Source organism: Falco biarmicus, chromosome 8, assembly GCF_023638135.1.
Source record: "Falco biarmicus isolate bFalBia1 chromosome 8, bFalBia1.pri, whole genome shotgun sequence".
Lineage (NCBI taxonomy): Eukaryota > Metazoa > Chordata > Aves > Falconiformes > Falconidae > Falco > Falco biarmicus.
In genome coordinates this window covers 21,892,480-21,912,757 of record NC_079295.1, presented here as the reverse complement: position 1 = coordinate 21,912,757, position 20,278 = coordinate 21,892,480, and the positions used below count along the sequence as shown (strand labels likewise).

Below are 20,278 nucleotides of genomic sequence, written 5' to 3'. Positions count from 1 at the left end.
GGACCTAGGATCTTTTGACACTTTTCTGGGCATTATTGTTTCCCTAAGACTAATAACCATTAAAATCAAGCTCCGTTGGAAAAGCAACTGGGAAGCAGAGACATCTTAAATAGAAACCAGTTTTAAAATGTGGAGTTGGCATACATTTTACATTTTTATTGAGTGTGTATTTACCAATTAGTCAGCAGCCTGAGCCAGTGATTTAATGAACTTCGTGTGATTTATGCATAGCTTTTATTAATTGTGCCAATAGGGATAAACGCTGGATACAAATAGATGCAGATGTCTCACTTCTTTCTCCTTTAAGTAATACTATTTCTTATCATTAAGCTACTTTATTTTTAACTACTTTACATGTTGGAAAGTGATAATTTCTTGCCTTCCATACTGCTGTCCTTCCAAAGGTAAGGTTCAGAACTTTCACCAACCTATATTTTCGCTGGCCTGGGCTATGCCCAAGGCAGATACAGAAGTTCAGAGGAGAAAGCATTTTCTCCTTCTCCCCCTTCTCCCATCAATGGAATGTACATTAAGTAGTAAGTAGGCCACAGAAACAGAGAGCATGTGAATGACTTGAGATCCTGGTAATTTGAGCAGTCAGAGGAAAAGGGGGGCCAGCACCTGGCTTTCAGTCTCTGTTTCAATGAATATTTAACTACTTTATGTAAAGTGGAACACTTTCAACAAATGAGGCTGAGAAACCTACCTAATAATGTTTTCTAGCCCAGCAGTTAGGTTACTCTCCTGAGAAGCGTGATGTTTGGGTTCAGGTCCCTGTACCAAATCACTTAAAGGAGGTGTTTGAAGCTACATATTTCACAGCCTAAGAACATGGCCTAATCACTGAGTTTTTGGATATCAGGGGTGGCAGCACTACCTCCTCTGTTTTGGGAAAGGAGTCCCCTTGTGACAAAATCAAAATGTTTTGTTTTTGAGATGCCAGAATGAATTGTTTCAACATCTCTGAAGTTTTTTCATGTTATTTCAGCTGAAACTGGTAGCTAATATGACCTGAATTCACAAAAAAGTTTCTGTTGCCCTAAAATTCTAGTATTGGTGAAGAAATAATTGAATAAAAAAGAAGCCTGACTAACTTCTAACTCAGGTGCAGTTACAGTTGTCTGGTCATTGCACTTCCTGAAGGGAGCCCGTTAGTGGCTATGCTTTACAGTTTTTATTGGGATGCTTCTCTTCCGCATAGGTGGAAATCCCTCCCCTTTAGAAATAAGGACGGCTGTGATCTTGAGTGCCCAGAACTGAAAGCAGATTTAAATTATCCTGGTGCAGCATGCTAATGGCCCAAAAGTCAGAACACCTTTCAGAAATCTTTACACATTTGCACCCATTAAACACCATTTGGAGCTTACACAACTAAGTACTAGGCTATTTTTAAAGATAAAACCCCTTACATATATTGGCAAATCTAGTAGGATCAGTTTATTGACTTTTTATGCTACTTTAATAGTTTCTCATGTTCAAATGCCAGTAATCTAGAAGAGACTTTGATACCTTACACAAAGAAAAAAAAAAAACATAGGCACTTAATTTGATGTCATTGACTGTGGGGTTTTTTCCCCGTTAAGTATGGACAATAAGCATGTTTTTCTGATGGATACTAACTTAAATTGCCATCGTTCTGTTTTTACTAGATGTTGGAAATGTGGCTGGATGCCATCTTGGTTACACTTGGCAGCAGCAGGGCACTTTTTATCCACAGGTTTGCCCTAAGTTCTTTAAATGAAGAAGTAAAGTGCAGTTGCAGGCAGGATCACTGCTTTTGTCCCTTTGTTTTACATGCAGTACCAACTTTGCCTCCTCTTCAGTGATGTGATACATGACAGGACATGAAAAATTTAGTGCTGACTATTTTCATCATCCACAAATAAGATTAGAAGAGGAAATCAGGTGTGCTCTCTCAGCTCCTTGGTGCCGTTGAACTCTGCTACCATGGTGTTTCATTACAAGGATGAACTCTGGCGGGCTCAGCCTTCTTTCTGTGAGTGCAGGCTCACAGCTAGTGTTTGGGGACTCAAGTCTTCCTGGAACAGCAGCACAAGCTACTGCTGTTTCTTGTGTAAGAGGAGCAATACATCATGTAGATCTTCATAATATGATTGACTGTCTCCCCTTGTGTGCGTTGAGCTCCAGTGAAATAAGTAATGATGATGTTTAGAATGTCATCATTAGACATCTGAATTTAACACTTCAGCAGAGATGACTGGGAAATTCATCGCTTACAAGGCCAATGTTGCAAATTCTGTGTATGTTCAAGCTGTTATCCTAGTCCTGGCTGTCTGCAGCCATGGGGAAAAGGGAAAGAACAACTGTAATGAGGACATTAGCCCTTTGCTGGCACTGTCAGGTGGTACAGGCATCTTCTCATCACAGGTCACACAGCAGCTGTGTAGCCTGCCTGCTCGCATCCTACCCTGCAAAGCTTTATTTTGAAACATAACAACTAGAGCCTTCTTTCTTTTTCTCTGAAAAATAAATACACAAATGCATAAAGCTAAGACTTCATACGCAAAACAGCTACCTAAGTTGATTTGTATCTGCATGAACTTCCCAGATCGGTTCCTAATAGCAGGACACACATGCCAAATGTAAAGTATGGTAAGTTTAGTTAACCTCTACTATATATTTTAGAAATTAAAGTAAGGCTTTATGTTTTTGTGTAAATAATGTTGCCCTTTTGGTACTGTGGATTGTTCTGAACAAAATCATGTCAACATAATGATGAAAGAACAGTAATTTTTTTTTAACAAATATGTGTTACTGGTTGACAGTAGTAAAAAGGGATAAATCATTAAATAACATGTATTTTAAAGCGTATTTGTCCCATCCTACAAGGTCTCACATGATCCATCATTATGCGGTGGCAGAACGCGCTGACTTCATGTAGGTTGCTGGCATGAGTGTTTGCAGTACAAATTGAAAATCTTGTTTTGCTGTATGTGGTGTTGTAGACAGTTCTTTTCTAGAAAATTACATCTTCACAGAAGAAGAAATATCTTTGGTACGTCATATTTTTGTGGCTTCTTTTTGAAGTTGCAAATAATGCAAAAGCACCTAATCAAAAATGAAATGTGTGATGAGAGGGAGATAATTCCCTGCCACTCTACCTTGTGAAAACAAACAGTGAACTGTAAATTATGGTCCACAAGTCATGTTTCTTTGCTTTTTTTTATATTATAATTTTTTTTTCAAAAATTATAATTTTATGGACCTCTTTGAAGTGATTTATGTGTTTTGTACATTATTTGAAAACGTAAATTTTGCTGATTATCTTGATTTTGCCTCTGTCTACCCACTAGTCTCATATTCATTTAATTTAGACAATGCTGAGCAGCTAGCTACATGTGGAATTGATACTTTCCATGAAAGCAAAAGTTATTCTTGTGCTTATTTTATCAAAGAACCTAACATAAGAATTTTTCATCAAAGAATAGCTTAAGTACTCCTATATGTTACTGCTAGTGTGTAGAAAAATGTATGGCTCTCAATTATCACTGAACTAAAACTGCTTCATGAGTTAGTTCAGGTATTGTGTAGACAGAGTGAGTGCTGGACTTTCAAAAGTTACTGCTTTCTACAAACGAAGGTAAGTGCATATTTCTCCCTGCACATAGCCTTTTATTTCGTAGGACCTTTTAATAATCAAAATAATTTAAAACAGTCCTTTGTAAAGGGAGGCATTTAAAATTCTATTATACATTTCTATTTTAATCATATTTCTCTAAACCATATTAATAGCAGTGTGGTTTTCTGATACTTTGTATTTTTTCCCTTGTATTTTTATGCTCAGCGCTGGGGCTGGCTTCAGAGGAACTAATTCTAGTAGTGAAGGTGTGCATCAATGTTAGTGTTTTCAGGATATGAGCCTTTCTGCTGGGGACAGGATATTGTCATTATTATTATGGCATTACTTTAATAGGAGATTCTGGTGAATCTTTTCACAGCAGTAAAACTCGTTTTTAGGTTTTGTCTGCATGGGAAAGTTAGTATAGCATAAGCCATAATATAAATTTATGATACAGCGACTCAGCGAATGCAGTGCTTTGCAAAGTCGCTGAAGCTAGATGTGAATCAGACCCTGGAGGCAGTATAGCTGGATGAGTGCAGTGCCATGCCTAAGCTAATTAGTACTACTGAGAAGCAGGATACGTTATGGAAGAGAATTATGTTAATATGGCCATACTTCTCGGCTATCCGAAAAGATAAATCAGAAGTAGCATTCTGTGGCAATAGGTACGTTTACAATGAGCTAGTTTATTCATGTTGTAACTCTGTGTGGTCCTTTGTAGGTCATTCACACAAGGAATTAGTGCACAGTAACTGATAAAGTGTTAACTCACAACTTTGCATGCTCTGCAATACCCACAGACCCAAGTACAGAATCAGGACACAAAGAGAATTTGATGTTGCTATCACCAGCTATTCTATAGGGATATATTATTCAATTACCAGCCAAGAATCTAGTACAGAGTTGTAAGAAAGGGACTGAAAAATAGTCAAATATCTATAGTAGATAAGAGGAGGAAAACATGTCCAAATCAATTCCCCCCCCAAATTTCTGAAATCACTTAGTCTGTATTTTCTGGAGTGACAAGAAATTCCATATATCTACACTAAGATACCATGAAGGACACTGATTTTTCCAGAGAGGGTAAGCTGTAGTGGTTTAAAAATCAGCCCTCCTAGTGCCTCAGTTTGAGCACTGAAATCACTACTTACTTTGGTAAAAAAGAGTTCATTAAGCTCTGCAGAATAAAATGTCATCAAAGTCACCAGAATTAGTCATGTATTGTGAGAAAAATTAAAAATCCAACTAATTCTGTAGCATTTAGCAATTTAAAATGTGACACTCAAGTACAAAGGCTGTGCTCAGAGGGGAATATGATACAGTGAGCTGGTGTACTAATGCAAGCTGTGCCCTGTCAAGAAAGGTGATTTCAGAACAGAACAACATATTGTCACAGAAGCAAGTCACTACAGTATCAGAAAGTTTGTATATGTGCACATATGTTATGTTTTCCTCTGCTCCCCTGAGCTGAAGTCTTTGCCAAATTTTTCTTTAAATGCTTTTAGGAAGGACTGGATGAAAAGTACACATATTCTATGTGCTTTGCACTCCCTAAACTCTTAACTGCACGTGGTGTGGCTAGGAATCATGAAATACATAGCCCAAATTGCTTTATTAGGATTGAGATCCCAGTGCTGAAATTCTTTGCAGACCTCCCTTAGTTTTCTGAATACTCTTTGCTGCTACGGGAAGCTGCCATCTACCTTTTCAGGATGAATATTAATGAACTACACCTCTGGAGGTAATGGCCCCTTATTTTTGTACATGTCTAGGATTCTACCATGAGATTCATAGTGTAAGTTGTCAATAAAAGATTTGGCATTTGGATTTGGCAGGAGGATAAAAAACCTAGATGCTCTTTCACAGGATACAGATGCCTTTAAAGCCTGAAGATTTTTTTTCTAGTGGTACTTGTTTTTCTAACTGTCATTAACTGAATAGTTTGCTCATGCTTCTTCAGTTTCTCTTTCAAAAATTCCCTCAGAATTTACTGGCCTGACTTCAATTTGTAGATGACTTGTGACCCGTCTCTAGTTGTAGGTCTAACGTTAGAAGTCCCATTAGCAATTAACAACCCCATAAAGGAATGGATTGCTGTAGCACGTAGGTCAGCAGCATTAGTTTTCTTTATTTAGCCAAGATACCTTCTTTACTTCCAACATTTACAAATGTCAGACCAAATCACTGTAGCAGCACTGGGAAGCAAATATCTAACTAGCGGCATTTTTGCAGACTTCAGTCAAGCTTTCTTTAGTACTTCCTTTGAAAGTCACTGCTGCCGACTACCTTGAATTCAGAAAAAAACTTCTTTCTTAATGAAGAAATCTACTGAGAGTTTTATCTTGGGCTTCTACCATTTATTCTTTGAAATATATGCTGAATCTGCTACACTCAAATTTGAGATACTAGTTGTATCAATATGGACCCATGGTTTCAAGCCTTTAGATATGCAAATTGTGTTTCTGTAACGAACAAAACCTTAGAGACCATGCTGTTGTGGTTCCACAGAGCCTTTATTGCGCCTCATCATTATGCTAAATTAATACAAATTTCCTGTGTGTCCAGAATTCAAAGTCAATCAAGTGGCTTAATCTCTGAGGGTATGGGATAAAAATGCTATTATTACAGTTTGGGAGAAGGTGAGGGATTACGTTTAAAAGCACCCAGGCTATATGCTAGGACAGCAACTCTGAAACTACATCTTCACCGAGTGTGAACTTACAGATTGCCTCCTGCCCTACTTTTGATTGCACAAACTCCCCACATTTGTATGATGCATTTTGGCAGCTTCAGTAGTTGGCTCTGTAGAGAAGCAGTATTAGAAAGGTATTTGTGATTTGTTACTGTTCTCTAACGCACTGAATGTTTTGACTTTTTATTTTTAAAAGTTAATCGCAGTGTTTACTTTTTATGTTTGTTTTATCTTTTTCCCCATATGCTTTGCTTTTCTCAGCTAGAATCCATGAGATGAACCAGTGCCAAGTGTCCAGTGAGTTTTCTGAGCATCTTAGCACATGACATGCAGTTCTTGAAATCCACAATCTGCAGTTTAAAAACTTGCGCGTTAGCAGGTCCAAATGTACTTTGGAGTATATCTCTGAAATGAATGATACTGTCATGATATTTAGGATTTGTACTTTAAAGTTGCCAGAGCTATTTAATCAATCAGATTGGCTAAATCATCATCCAAATTCTTCTTTGAAGGAATAGCTGTCATCTTATTGTGCAGAAGTAATAATGCGTGGCTCCATTGTTAATGCTATGTTTGTGCACATTTTTTTGATATCTTTTGTTTCTGAGCAATTTTGAGATTTTCTCATACCTCCAACATGAGATGTGGTTTTACTTTGGAAGGCAGGGAAGGACAAAATAGTCACTTGGGTAGTCACTTCTTTCCAATCCTATTTTCTTTAACTTCACTAAATAAATAAACTGCACAAACAGGCTGAGTCCCAACCATGACTTAATGCTGATGGGACAAGCTTGCATCGTGGTAAGCCTCTGGGTGCACCATGCCTGTGTGCGTGTCCCAGTGCTTCTACTTCAGGACTAGTATCTCAGGCAAATACTTATAGAGAAGGGAAAATGGGTAATGTCTAGAAAACTGAAGAATGCCTGGCTTTCCCTTGTATTCCTCTTTGCGTGGGATTTCTACTTCTACCTTTCAGAAGCTCAGGCCAATCTGGTGCAGTGCTAACAAAAAGGCAAGTCTAATACAACCAACCTGCCATAAGCATTTAAAGTTGACCTTGAAATGATCTTTGCATTGAAAACTCTGATACGCGCCTTGTGAGGACTTCCCTCAGCCTCAGGTTTAGGTGTCTCTTGAGGATTTGGTCTGGTTGAATTTATTTTAAGTGGATTTATTTCCTTATAATTTGAATGTTAGCAGCCTCACAATAAAAAAAGAAAAAAAAATCATAAGAGCATTTCCAGTCCAATGCAAGTCTGTTTAGCCTAATTTCCTCTCTCTGACAGTAACCAAGAGCAAAAGCCTAGGGTATAGTACAAAAGTAGGGCAGGCAGAGATGTTTGCCCAGAACACTCTCCAGCCTAACATGGTTTGTGGCTCAGGGATTTCCTGATCCGGAAGTGATCTCTTCATATTTAATTGCTCTCAGTAGGTTTGTCCCCTGCGAAATTCTTCATTCATTTGTATTGATTATGCAGCATTCCTCAAACAGCAAGAGAGACATCACTTACCTCACATGGTAATGTAAGATAGCTATTTCTTCATCACCTGGTGGCTGCTGGATTAAGCAGGTCTTCTAAAACCAGGAAATATGTTGTGATATGTAGTAATTCCAGCATACCTGAAATGTCTTGGTTTTCATGAGTAACTATCTCTTCTGAAAAGATCACAAGAATTAATCAAAAGCAGCTTCCACAACCACCTTGGGTCAGTTTTGAGGAGGGGAAGGAAAATAATAATCAGTTAAGTTTTCTGCATTGTCCAGAAGTAGTTTCTGCCATTCAGGATGGTTTGGCATGAGTTTTTTCCTGAAGTTAAAGTTGTAGCTGTGCAAACTTCTTGGGCTTTGACTGGTTGGTTGTCTAGCTGCCACATCTCTGGAACCCACTATTAGATGTTACTAAATGCAGGGCATATGAGGGGTTGTCTATATTCAGCATGTATAGAAAGACACATCTTCCAAGGCTGTACTTGTAGAAGCATGCTGTTTGCTGACAGCTTTGAATCTTACCTGTGTTAGTCACTGACAGTTTAGTTCTTTGGTATGCTTTGTTTAATCTCTGCCTTTTCCCTCTACAGTTAAATCACTCACAATAGAAACTGAAAGAACTGACAAATACTGAAGGATCAGAATTGCATTGGAAGGGAAAAAATAACAAAAGCCAAGATTCTAACTATTTATGGATCTTGTTTCCTAACAAAGTGTATCTAAAAGCCATTGTCTTAGGGTTCAGAGACAGCTAAATGATTGATTTCACATAAAATATTTGTTGTTCTAATTACAGTATCATCTGGGTTGTTGGCAACAAACAGATGCAAAAACAGCCTTTACATACCATCTTGAAAAACTTATGATTTGCTTAGTGTGCTTTATAATCTAAAGCATATGGCTTTGCATAGAACTGCTGTATCCAAAATGAAGCCATGAGTAATGAATCACTGGGTGGAAGAAAATGCATTGCTTCTGTTACGAGTTCTTTCAGTGTGTGTATTCAAATGGTTCTGTTTAGGGTTATAAACAAAAGGCTATGCTCACAGTTTTAGCAGTGTGTTACAGATTCTGGGATGCACATGACATCAAAGAGGCTACACTAATTTCCCTAGCAGTCTATGGCTCTTGGCACTATGAGTACACTCCATCTGAATAAACACAATTCTAGTTCACCACAGTTGTGTGGGGGATCTAAGGTGATCATGAAGCTTGGGTTTGTTTTATTTTAAATCTTTGTATTATAGGACCCTTCCAGATTCTGTGTTTTCAGTGAATCTGGTAACTACATTTGAAGCTATAGACTTAGACTACAAAGCACTTGACACTGAAAATAATTAAATCTGACTTACTACTCTTACCTACTGAATCCAAGCAAGAGCTTTGAGTACACTGGAGTTGCAAGATTTGCTAAGGATTAATCACTCTTTCTAAGCATTAATATATATATATTTAAAGCCCTTTCCCTTAGCAACACTTACATGAAGCTCCAGTAAGGTATCTTGTGAGAGACAGCAAGGGTAGAGGCCTTGTAACTTCTCAAACGGCATCTGATTTATTGTTCTTTCCATGCTTGCCACTAGCAGCATGAAGAGCACCAGCCCCTATAAATATTCCTGGACAATCTTCTGTAGAGGAAGGGACTAAGGGAATTTGGTGGCAAGAATGGTTCTCATCATACTAGATCTCATTATATCAACAGGATGGATGGCCTTATTGAACATTTGCAGAGCTCTGAAGCTACTGCTAGGTAAGCATGGAGTATCATGGAGAGAATTACAATTGTTAATAGTATTAAATATGTCAATATACCTCCAGGCTCCTGATGTTACTAGATTAATCAAGTCCTCTGATGCCAGAACTTAGGCTCTACTGCTTCATCTTTAATGGTTGTTTATGCCCTTCTCTTCCTTAGTTTCTCAGTTTCTTACTTTATTGTTTCATTTTTTGTCTTGTTCCTGTACATTTCTCTTCCCTGTAGTTTTCTCTTTCTCCTCTCATTAACCTCAGAAAGGAAAAGAAGATATTAGAGACATATCTCATTACTTAAGTCATCAAGTAGTCTTGCTCTTTATTCTCTCCTACCCTATGTTTTTGTCTCTTGGTGTGTTTTTGCCTGTACTGAGATTAAAATCTTTCAGACAGCGTTTTTATTTTCTGTCAGCCTCCAGCATTTTTGCAGGACTACCATAATATGGTTAAATTTATAGTATATAGCATAGACCTGATAACTTCATTATCCAAAATGAAGTTACAGGTTATTCTACAGTACTTGTTCTGTGAAGCCTATTAGACCTGTTACCCTGTCCTTGTTTCTGATGCATTTATAGTTGGTGGCATTTAACAGACAGTATACAAATACCCTGTGATGGGGGCCTGGTACCTCTTAATGAGTACTCATACTAAAGTCACACTGACTGCAGTTCTGTACAGGGACGTGCAAGATAGTTCTGCGTTAACTGGTTTGAGTATGGCAGGCAGGCAGGTGCAGCAGGAGCTCAGTGGGGCTAACTGCCGAAGTATTCATCCTGTTTCTCAGGCAAGTTTTTCATTTTACTCCCATTTCGCACTTACGGTGTGATGCAAATTGTAGAGAATCGTGGGAATAAGAAAGGGAGGAAAATACGTTTGTATGAACACTCATGGCTGAACAGCATTATGTGCCCTTTGTAAATGTCTATTCTTTTTAAACTAAAGCTGAAATAACTAAAATCATAAAGCCTAGTTCATTTATAGCATTTTTTACTGTATAAGTGACATTCAGTCGCTCCTATTTAACACTGATATGAGTGTGACCAGAATCACTAGCCTCTTGAGTGCTCTGCTTGAACAGACTTGTATGGCACAGAAGAAAATGTAGCTGTTCCTTGAAATCAACATGCTGCACATAATTATCTACTTAGCATCCAGTCCAGGACAAGGATGTATATTATCATTCTCTGTGAGGTCATTTCTGCGTTTGCCTAAGACTTCAAGAGAAAAAGTGAAGTTAACTTGCTGCCTTGAAAAATGATTCAAAACTGGAAAAGCTTGAAAAACATCAAAATACATATAAATTATCAAAGGAGAACAAAGACAAGTTTTTCCACAAAAGTCTTCTCCCCAGGCTATAACAATGCTTTACATAGGCATGATCAATATATCCAGGCTTGAGAACCAAAGACTTTTGGAATAAATTAGACTGGCAGGAAAAGAAACAAACAAAGAACAAATTAACATGATTTTAAACATTGCTTAAATTTTCATGAATGTAGACCTTGAGATGTTATGATGAGATCCCATGAGTCTGTGCTAATATTTGCTTATAATTAAGGGTTGCACTTTCATGTTTCATCTGATATTATAGATTGGAAATCAGCCACATGCTTACTATTTTTCTTGGTCATACCGATTTATCTACTGGATTTGTTTACTCTGTTAATAATATATATGATCCCCTAAATGGCCCCATTACTTTCGCTTTAGCAGGCTGCCCCTTCTCGTACCCTATAAACCTCCCTGTCTGAGTAATCAGAGGACTACCCTTCCTATGGTATTAGTTTTATGTTCACCTATAACAGAAAAAGAGACAAGACCAACCCCTTCCAAACCTGCTTTGGGTAACTGGCTTCAGAAGGAAAAAGAGTACTGGGCTCCACCCTTCAAAACGTGTTGTAGTGGATGGAGTCCCTTCAGCAAGGGAACTGGCAACACAGCCTGCTTTGTGGCACTGACCCATCGGCAAAGATCCCTTCTGTGCATTCCTCGCTGAAAGTCAGATGTCATCCAGAGTTTAGAGCCCCCTCTGTGCTGCACCAACCTTAAAACAATCTGACTCACATCACTGGATTTTACAAGTTCCAAATGCAGTTGTAGCTGCCTCATCACTGTTTTCTCAGCAGAATTCTCCATATAGAAAAAATCAGCAATGCTTGGCGAGGTTATCAGCATCAAAGAGTTATTGAAGCAAGGGTTTACAGTTTATGAAGACCCTAGCTTCATTTCAGAGGGCAAAATCTGATGATTCTCAGTTCCTCCAAAGAGTGTGCCCAGAGCCTGGTCCTCGGGTTTTCAATATCAAGATAAGCAGGACAAACAGAACATCTAAGATGAGATCTTCACGGAGTATCTAGTGAAGTCATCTGCCTCATGGGAAGTCAGTAGAAAAATGCATTTTTGCAGGTACTGTTTTGAAAGTTTTGGTCAGGGCGCAAATCCTAGATGCGAAAGTCCTTGTGTCAGTGCTAAAGAGTACTTTGAAGTCTTTTTATTTTGAAGTCTTTTGTAAATCTTAGTGTTTGGCAGTTCGTACATTTCTGAGGGAATCCTTTGCAGCTTATGGAAAGGATGGATTTTTAAATGGAAAAATCATCTAAATAAGCTATGGCATAAGAAATGTGATAGTCGTCTCCAAGGCAAGAGATGTCATAAAAAGTGTCGGTATGATGGATGTGATGGCTAATTGAAGAAAAATATTTCTATTTCAGCCACAAGAAAGCAAAGAAGAATCACATTGGAAATTCAGTTGTGAAAGTATATCCCAGAAATCAAAAGATCAATACAAAATCTTCTGCAGATTCAGACTCATGATAAAAATCACATTACAGACTTAATTCGTATTAAGCTAGAAGTGATTTATGTTGTATCTTGAATAGTTTTTAGCTTTAGCTTGAGTCAAAACATACCTTTTCTGAAAGCTGCCAATGTCAACCTGAGCTTCCATCATACTGCTATTTTTTTTTTTTTCTCCTGACTCATTCTTTTACTATGTGCTGTATTTCTGGTCTGAAATTTTCTTCTGCTTCTGACCATTTGACAGTTCAGACTTCTGGTTCCGAAGGTGAAAAACCCTCCACCTTCTATACAGGGGTTTAGATTTGCTTCGAATCATCTCTCAACTTTCTTATGAAAAAAATTAAATAGAATAGTCTCCTTAAATTTCTCACCTTATAGCAGGTTTTCCAGACTTCAAATTGTTCTCAAAACATTCTGCAGTTTACAGCACCCACTTCAAAACAATTCTGCACTCAACAATATAACCGTTTTCCTGTATCTGTTAAGTAGTCCTCTGCTTTGCACCCAGTCTACTTCATATTCAGCTGAATACCCATGGTGATTCCTGAGTCTCTCCTGGAAAGACTGCTTGCCGACTATGTAACTCAAATGCTTGACTTTGCATTTAGTGGAAGACACATTTTTTTTAATCTGTCTGAGCGCTGCAATGTCCTGGTCTGTTGGCTTAGGCTCTTACGTATCAGAGAAATAGAAAGGATAACCAATAGTGGTAGTAGAGGACTAAACAGAAACACCACCAGTTTGTTTACTTATAAATACCGTATATTCCAGCAGAGTATAAATTTGCCAGTTTCCAATTCCCTTCACTGTAAGCAACATCAATTTTGGGGTAGCTTTAAGGAAACATCCACATGAGCCTGCTCACCCATGTGTAGCAGTCTCTCTGCGTTCAAGCAAGGAAAGGAAGAGGATGCCCAGAACCTCAGCTACCCTACACTTGCTAGATATCTGACATGGTGCACTTGGCAGGAGGCATTTTGCCTACTCTGTGTTATTTCTGCACTGCAGGATGGAATTTACCAATAAAGAATTGTAAGCTAAGGAGTTCCTGTGCTTAGAGTTATGAATGAAAGGTTTTCTTCCAGACAAAAGGCGGGCAGATCTCTTACTTAAAAAACGGTGCTAAAGGACAACCTGAAGGAAATGCATGTGCTCGCTCTCTCATCTCTAAATTTGTAGCACACTCAGGAGCCTGGACGTGCCAGAGGCGCTCGGCATGATTTGGGTGCAGTGTAGACAATACCCTCCTAGTGATCTGGTGCTGCTGCTATTGCTGTTAAAATGACGAGTAACTTTTTCTTATTGGTGGCTTTAAGTTTGTCATCAAAGCCAAATATTTTAGAACAGCATTTAAAATGCCTATTCAACTGCTGAGTGTTGAGCACATGTTAATACCGTTTTCTCCAGATATGGTAGTTTATGATAAATGTTACCAGATTTTGTACTGTTCATGTAGTATGCTACTAAACACTAAGACAAATGGGCCCATTGAAAGGGGATTTCCTTTAGAGGACACAAGCTGGAGACCACCCATAGAATACACAGGAATAATTAAGTGTCAAGATAAAAAGCTACAGCAAAATATTAGCATCTCAGAATCCTTAATGAATAAAAGACATTTTTAAAACAAAGGCTATAGATATAGGTGTTTTGAAAAAAATAACATGAAGGCCACAATAGCATTTGGGGGGAAGAAGAAAAGAATACCCCATCAGATTATCATACTGTTTGAAATTTTCTAAATACTTGTGTGCTGTGTTTTTACTCCTGGCAAGCTGCAGAGAGGTGTGTGAAATTATGCAAAACTGTGAGGACATGAGTCTTTTTTCATACCACCCTCTTGCTAGAATAAAAAAAAGTTATTTATGGAGAGGTATTAGAGAACTACGTTGCTGTAAAGAGGAATTCATGTGGCCTTGCAGCTGAAGACATTGCTTGCAAAACCTGTCCTGAGACAGAAAGCTCAGAGATCAATTTGAGTGACTTTCAGAGCAAACAGAGAGTAGACTGTAGTTATATGGTAGGTCTTCCGCAAAACTTCCAGAGACTTCAGAGAAAACAAAATTGCATCTATGTCCTATCTAAATATTAGCTAAAAAACTTTCCAAAGACACAGATACTACTTGGGCACCCAATTTCCCCAGCAGTGTTCTCTGGAACAGCTTCAGCCTTGTCTGGTTATGTACAGTACAGGTAAGTAGCAAAGATTCAGGCTTCGCCATCACAACCTCTTAAGCAAAAATACAAAGGTTTACTGAACTCGGAAGTATGAAGTCTTGAAGCTTTGGGTATTGAATTAGCAAGCAGCGTGAGTATGTTATTTGGAAGTTATTTGGTATTACTGGAGAAAAAGGTAACCTTTCTCTATATTTTTTAAATTATTTTAGACCCAGCCCTGCAGTCAGTTCCCTGGTGGCCATTTAAGCCACCATCCTCCCAGGTGGCGTGAGGGAACATGACGGTTGGCATGAAACAAGTGCTCCCCTCCCACACAGATACTGCAGCCCCACAGTGAGAGGAAACTAATGCTGTTCAAATTTTACTGTTGAGAGGGAGAGAGACAGCAGAAGAGGGAAAATCTCCCAGATGACAGCCAGTCATTTAGCTGAAAAGGCTGAAGTTCAACCACTGTCCTCTACCTCACTCAGTAATTGCAGAAAAGTACAACATTTGCAAACTGCAAACCTGGGTGTATAATAAACCTCTTCTGTAGTATTACCTGCTCCTTAAGGCCAGATCTTACAAATGGGTTGGTGAGAATAGAGCCCTGCGTCAGCACAAGCCATATTGACTTCAGTTTTGAAGTGTTTAAAGGACGTGATCTTTGTGCTGGTCTTTTGTATCAGAGCAAGTTTCCCATGCAGTATGGAATGCAAACATGGTAAGATGTATATTTTTTTCTACAGTGTCAATAAAAGCTTTTTATTCGTACTTTCACTGAACTAAATTTTAACGGGGATGTCAGAAAAGTCAAATGCCTTGGTAGATTTATTTGAAAGGTAAATGACCTTTCCTTACCACCCACAGTGTCTTCTAGTAACCCAGTGATTCTGATATATCCTGAAAATAGTTGTCCTGAGGATGTGCCACAGAAGATGCCTGGTACAGAGTACAGCACACTATAATGTCTTTTTTCCTTAATACCAAAAGAAAAGAAAAAAAAGAAAAAAAAAAGGAATAAAAAGGCTGCTAGTTCTTTTCATAATCCACCCCTTCTGAAATATTTCCTTCATCTTTAAACTCTGTTTTCCAGATGACTTTAAGCAACTGTTACTTTACAGCATGTTACAAATTATATTAAGAAAGCATAATTACAAACTGGTCCAGTTACTCAGATGAAACAGAGTGCCATGTCAAGAAGGTAGTCTTTTTATATAATAAAAACGATGATAATAGACTAAGTCTCATCAGTCGAAAGGCTTTATTACTGTCTACTGTAGAAAAATGGTTTTGCTGCTGCTGGATGATATATTCCTAGCTAGTCACAATATACCTCATTTCCTGCTTAGATAACAGAAGATACTAAGATAAAGTGTGAAAGGAATAAAGAGCTATGTAATATAGATATATGGAAAAATAAAAAATGTTATAGAAGTAAAAATGAAGTTATGCTTAAAAACTTGTGTTTGAACTAAGTTTCAAAAGAGAAAACAAAGATCCCCAAGTTTCTGTGTGCTTACTTTGGATAGGACAGACTTGCTAATAAATCTAGGACCAAATAGGACAGAAGAAAAGACTGTTTACAGACTAAAATACACTGAGACGTTCACAGCACCTGGCACAGCTTAAAACTAAATTGTGTTATCTTACTGTAGGTTCAGAAAACTGTCTTGAACAGAAGCTGAGAACACCTCGTCGACGATGTCAGCAGCCCAAAATGCTGAATAGCCCTGAGGACAACATGTACTATAACCAGTTAAATGTGAGTTCAAAGTGGCAATAAAGCTGTTTTACTGGCTTTGTTTCCAGTTAATAATTCTGTTATTAATACCTGTTTCAGCCCCTCCAGCCCCACCCCCACGTTCTTCTGCTCTCGTCTTGAACATGTGCTTATGCTCTTTATCTGTTGCTTTCATGTCAGGATGTCTGCCTTCACGGTGAATAATTGATGTGGTTTATCAAAGACGAGCAAGATGCATGCTTCATCAGGCTCACTTGAGCCCTTTGATCAAAAAAATTATGCTGTGACTTCTGATATTATCAGCATCTGCTTGCATTCAACACAAAATCACTTTGAATTAAAAATTAACGACTTGCTGCTTTGCTTTGACTGTGTGTTCTTGGCCCTCTCCACAGGGAACTCTAGAATATCAAGGGAGCAAGAGGAAGCCAAGAAAACTTGGGTAAATATCTATCTTCTTAGTTCTAAGCAACTGTAAACAGAAGAAGCCCTTTGTGATATTACAGAATATGCAAAACTTTCTAGAGAGCTTTCTAAAAATAAACAATTAACATATTTCTGTGCATTGACATTGGACATTTTCTGCAGAAACAAATGTAAAACTTGCATGTACTGTTGTCTGTAGACACTAGAACTGATTCTTATAAAATATGCTCCACAGCTGTCTCTGAGTACTACTAGTACAAAAAAAAAAAAAAAAAAAAAAGGCTTTCCTCATGTTTTTAAGTGTATTTAGCACTAGTGAAAGGTGCCAAATGAAAGATGTTGAATTTTAAGTTCTCTGACCTAGAACACGGAAGGAAGCCCTGCCAGCTTTGCAGCAGCACACTGGCAATGGGCTTCAGCCCTCCTGGGGGAACACATTTTAAGAACTGACAGAGAGGCCACTCAGCCAAAAGGGGAGTTGCTCCTTCTCTGTTGAACTGAGTCAGTTCTCATTGCCACATGAGCAGTTATCACTTGGTGATAGGCAGAAATCACTGAAAACAATTTACAAAAGCCAGGCTGGCTAGTATACAATTGCCAAAATATTTCATTGACTGATCACGTGGACCAGAGAAAACTGATGGATGCTCAGTCTTGCAAATGCATCTACTCCAAAATCTACAAGAACTTTATTATTTCCTCTGGGTTTAGTTCATCTTCTGAATGTAACTGTACAAACAGGAGGTTTTTGAGTGAAGATTAAAGCCCAAAATCTTGCATGACTGCACAAGATTTTGTTTATTTTATCTCCCTCCCCTAGTTTAAAATGTCTGTGTTCCTGTTCAGGGAATGAAAACACTAACATAGGACTGCAGTACTCATCAATACATCACAGGAATATGAAAGCCCCTTGATGTCAATAGGGCTTTCCCCCAAAACTGGCTATGTGGTCTTTGGCTCATATTCACAGCAAATCATCAACTGAAATATGTTATCAAAATCATAACCTACTTGTGGAACATATACAGACAAGAAAGCCATATTGTGCAAATGAAATGTCCATTTGGTGCAAATAGATGGTCTATCATTCTGTACACCCAAACTGAAAGGCTATATTGCATTTCGCTGATCCTCAGACAATTCTAAATATAATCATAAAAAAGTAATAGCAAAGCAAAAGTATGTATCTTTCTCATCAAATCACATCCTTTTTTTTTTTCCTTTCTTGTATTAGCACTCTTCATTTTCACATCCACAGAGAAGTTTCTGTTTCTGAAGGTATCAACATAATTGGTTTTTTAACTTAATAAATGATGATTGTTTTCTTTCCAGCCAAATCAAAGTACTGGATGGAGAGGATGAGTATTACAAATCATTGTCAGCTGTTGAATCTGTCCCTGAAGATGACAGCTTTCTCAGTTCCCCATCTCCTCCTTCTTCAAGAAGTGTGTCTTTTGCTCAAAGCTGAACCTCACTTACTGTATTGACTAATACCGGTAAGAGTATTTTCATGCTGGTAATCTCTTCCAATTAACTTTGTATGTGTATTTATATAATATGTTAAAAAAATACAGTTTCAGCTAGTAACTTTCACTGATTTAGAGCTTGTTTCACAGCTGTAAACTGTCCCATTTAGCTGTATTTCTGTAAGCAATTCCAGTAAAGGGGAGCAGCACTACCTGTATGTGTTGGTGTTGATAACAGACATATTTCTTTAGCAGCAAGGTTAGTTTATACAGTTCCGACCCCTTCTTCCCTGCTCCCCCCTGGCTGCTGTTCCCACCCTTTGCCATCCCTTCTGTTGTGCTGGCACAACTGCTGGTAGAGCTGTGTGAAAAATAAGATCAAGGAACTGAACTGAATTAAAAGAATTCTGTACTAAAAATCATAGTGAAAATGTTTTGTATTTCATTAGACTGGTATTAAACATTATCCTTTATAACTTTCTGTGCTGTGTATGGCTTTTAACGCTACAAAAGTGCACCAAGTAAAACCAGCTAAAATAGTAATTCTGTCTCAATATTCCTTGTAAATATTTTTCTTATAACGTGTTCATTTACCATAAGTTTAACTTAAAGCGATGTTTCAAATAGAAGAAAGAAAACAGTTTTAAAGCTAACATCGCACACGCTGCTTCATATAGTCCTCGTGACTGAAACTATCGTTATGACTGGTTGATTCTTGTTATCCACGCAAGCATTTAATTTCTTTCTTAACCTGTATCTCTGGGCTCCAGTGATTGCTATACTTCCACAGCCCTCTTGTACGTAGCTGGGAAAAAATGTCACCTGCGTATTTTTCTACTTGCTTTCCATGTTCTTTCCAAATCTTTAATGAAACAATATATAACTTTCTATGGAACACTAAGATTCTTTGCTGGTAACTGTTTCTTAATCTTTACTTTCTGTTTCTGGGCCACAGTTTGATCTGTGACAATTCTTTGCTGCTTTTTCCATACAAACTCTTGTCAAAAACTTTTTGAAATAAAATGTTCACATGTACCGCCTTACTACAAATTTGCTCAAAATGATTTTTTTGTTGTTGTTGTTTTGAGAAACCATGCTGATTAAATCTGACCATGTATTATATAGACCTTATTATGATCCTTGGTTTTCTCTTCCTCCAATGGGTTTATCCTGATCTGTGCTAACGAACCTTTTTCCTTGTGGAGATGCAGTTCACACGTGTTCCTTTAAGCTACAGAATTTCTTGCTATCGGGGTTCATTGCCACCATCTTTCTGACCACAGGACAAGGAAAGATGGCGTGGGAAATGAGACCTAAGTGCAGCCCAGGCATTCCTAAGCCAGAATAGGGTTTGAAAGGAGAAAAGATAATGAAACAGTTCAGCAAAAGCTTTGTCTCTCCTAATAAACACAGAAATTAAGTCAGGCAGGGTGGATGAGGATGAGAGAAAGATTTAGCTGTTCTAGGAAGAGCAATCCTTCACTAATGCTTCACCCAAAATGTGACAGAAGGTTGAAACTGAAAGTTAAAATCCTGCCAGAGACTGAAGTCCTTCAGTTCACTCCTCATTTTCCTCTGCTGTACATCTGGGTAGATGTACTTTAAAGGCACTTTAGAGCCCTTAAAATTTAGGGACTCCTTAAACAACAGAGAATTGGTGAGTAACTGCAGATGAATTAATGATATTCAAAAATGCAGTGCAAATACAAATGGCAACTAATATGAATGCATGTGTACAGATCGGTTTGTTTACATTTTGTTAAAATGTGACAAGAATGAGTATTTGTTATGATACCTCATCAAAAATAACACACAAGTTTTCTTTTCCTACCAGTGGATAAGTTCTCCATTCATTTGTAACATATCTGGAAAGAAATTCACATTATTTTTTTAAAAAGTCAAATTACTTGCTCCGTTCTTATATTGGCATAGATCACACAGAGTTCTAGCAATATTGATGCTTTGTGGTTCCATCCTTCCTTTTTGAAAAATATTTGGGAAAATAAAGTTTTATTATTACTGCATATCACATCATCATTATGCATAGTTAGAGTTTATCAATTGTTTTAGTTAAATGGTAGTGAGGTTTCCAGTTAGGTATGTCACCTCTCTAAAAAGTGACGGTTTACCTTATGCTGAGTAATACATTACTCTGAGTAGTTCTATT

General features: G+C 37.9%; 1 protein-coding gene across 6 annotated transcripts in view; it reads left to right on the top strand.

Moving 5' to 3' along the window:
• The window catches only part of MYO3B (myosin IIIB), a 207,597-nt gene extending 188,943 nt beyond the window's left edge, over nucleotides 1–18,654 (top strand). For 5 of the 6 annotated variants that reach the window (XM_056350236.1, XM_056350234.1, XM_056350235.1 and 2 more), the window contains 3 exons: nucleotides 16,134–16,240; nucleotides 16,615–16,661; nucleotides 17,978–18,654. In XM_056350236.1, coding sequence (XP_056206211.1) covers nucleotides 16,134–16,240; nucleotides 16,615–16,661; nucleotides 17,978–18,113 — 290 coding nt within the window. In that variant the 3' untranslated portion in view covers nucleotides 18,114–18,654. Of the gene's footprint in view, nucleotides 1–16,133; nucleotides 16,241–16,614; nucleotides 16,662–17,977 lie in introns of those variants that run through there. The other variant, XR_008823672.1, reaches the window with a different exon arrangement.
• Nucleotides 18,655–20,278: the final 1,624 nt, after the last annotated feature.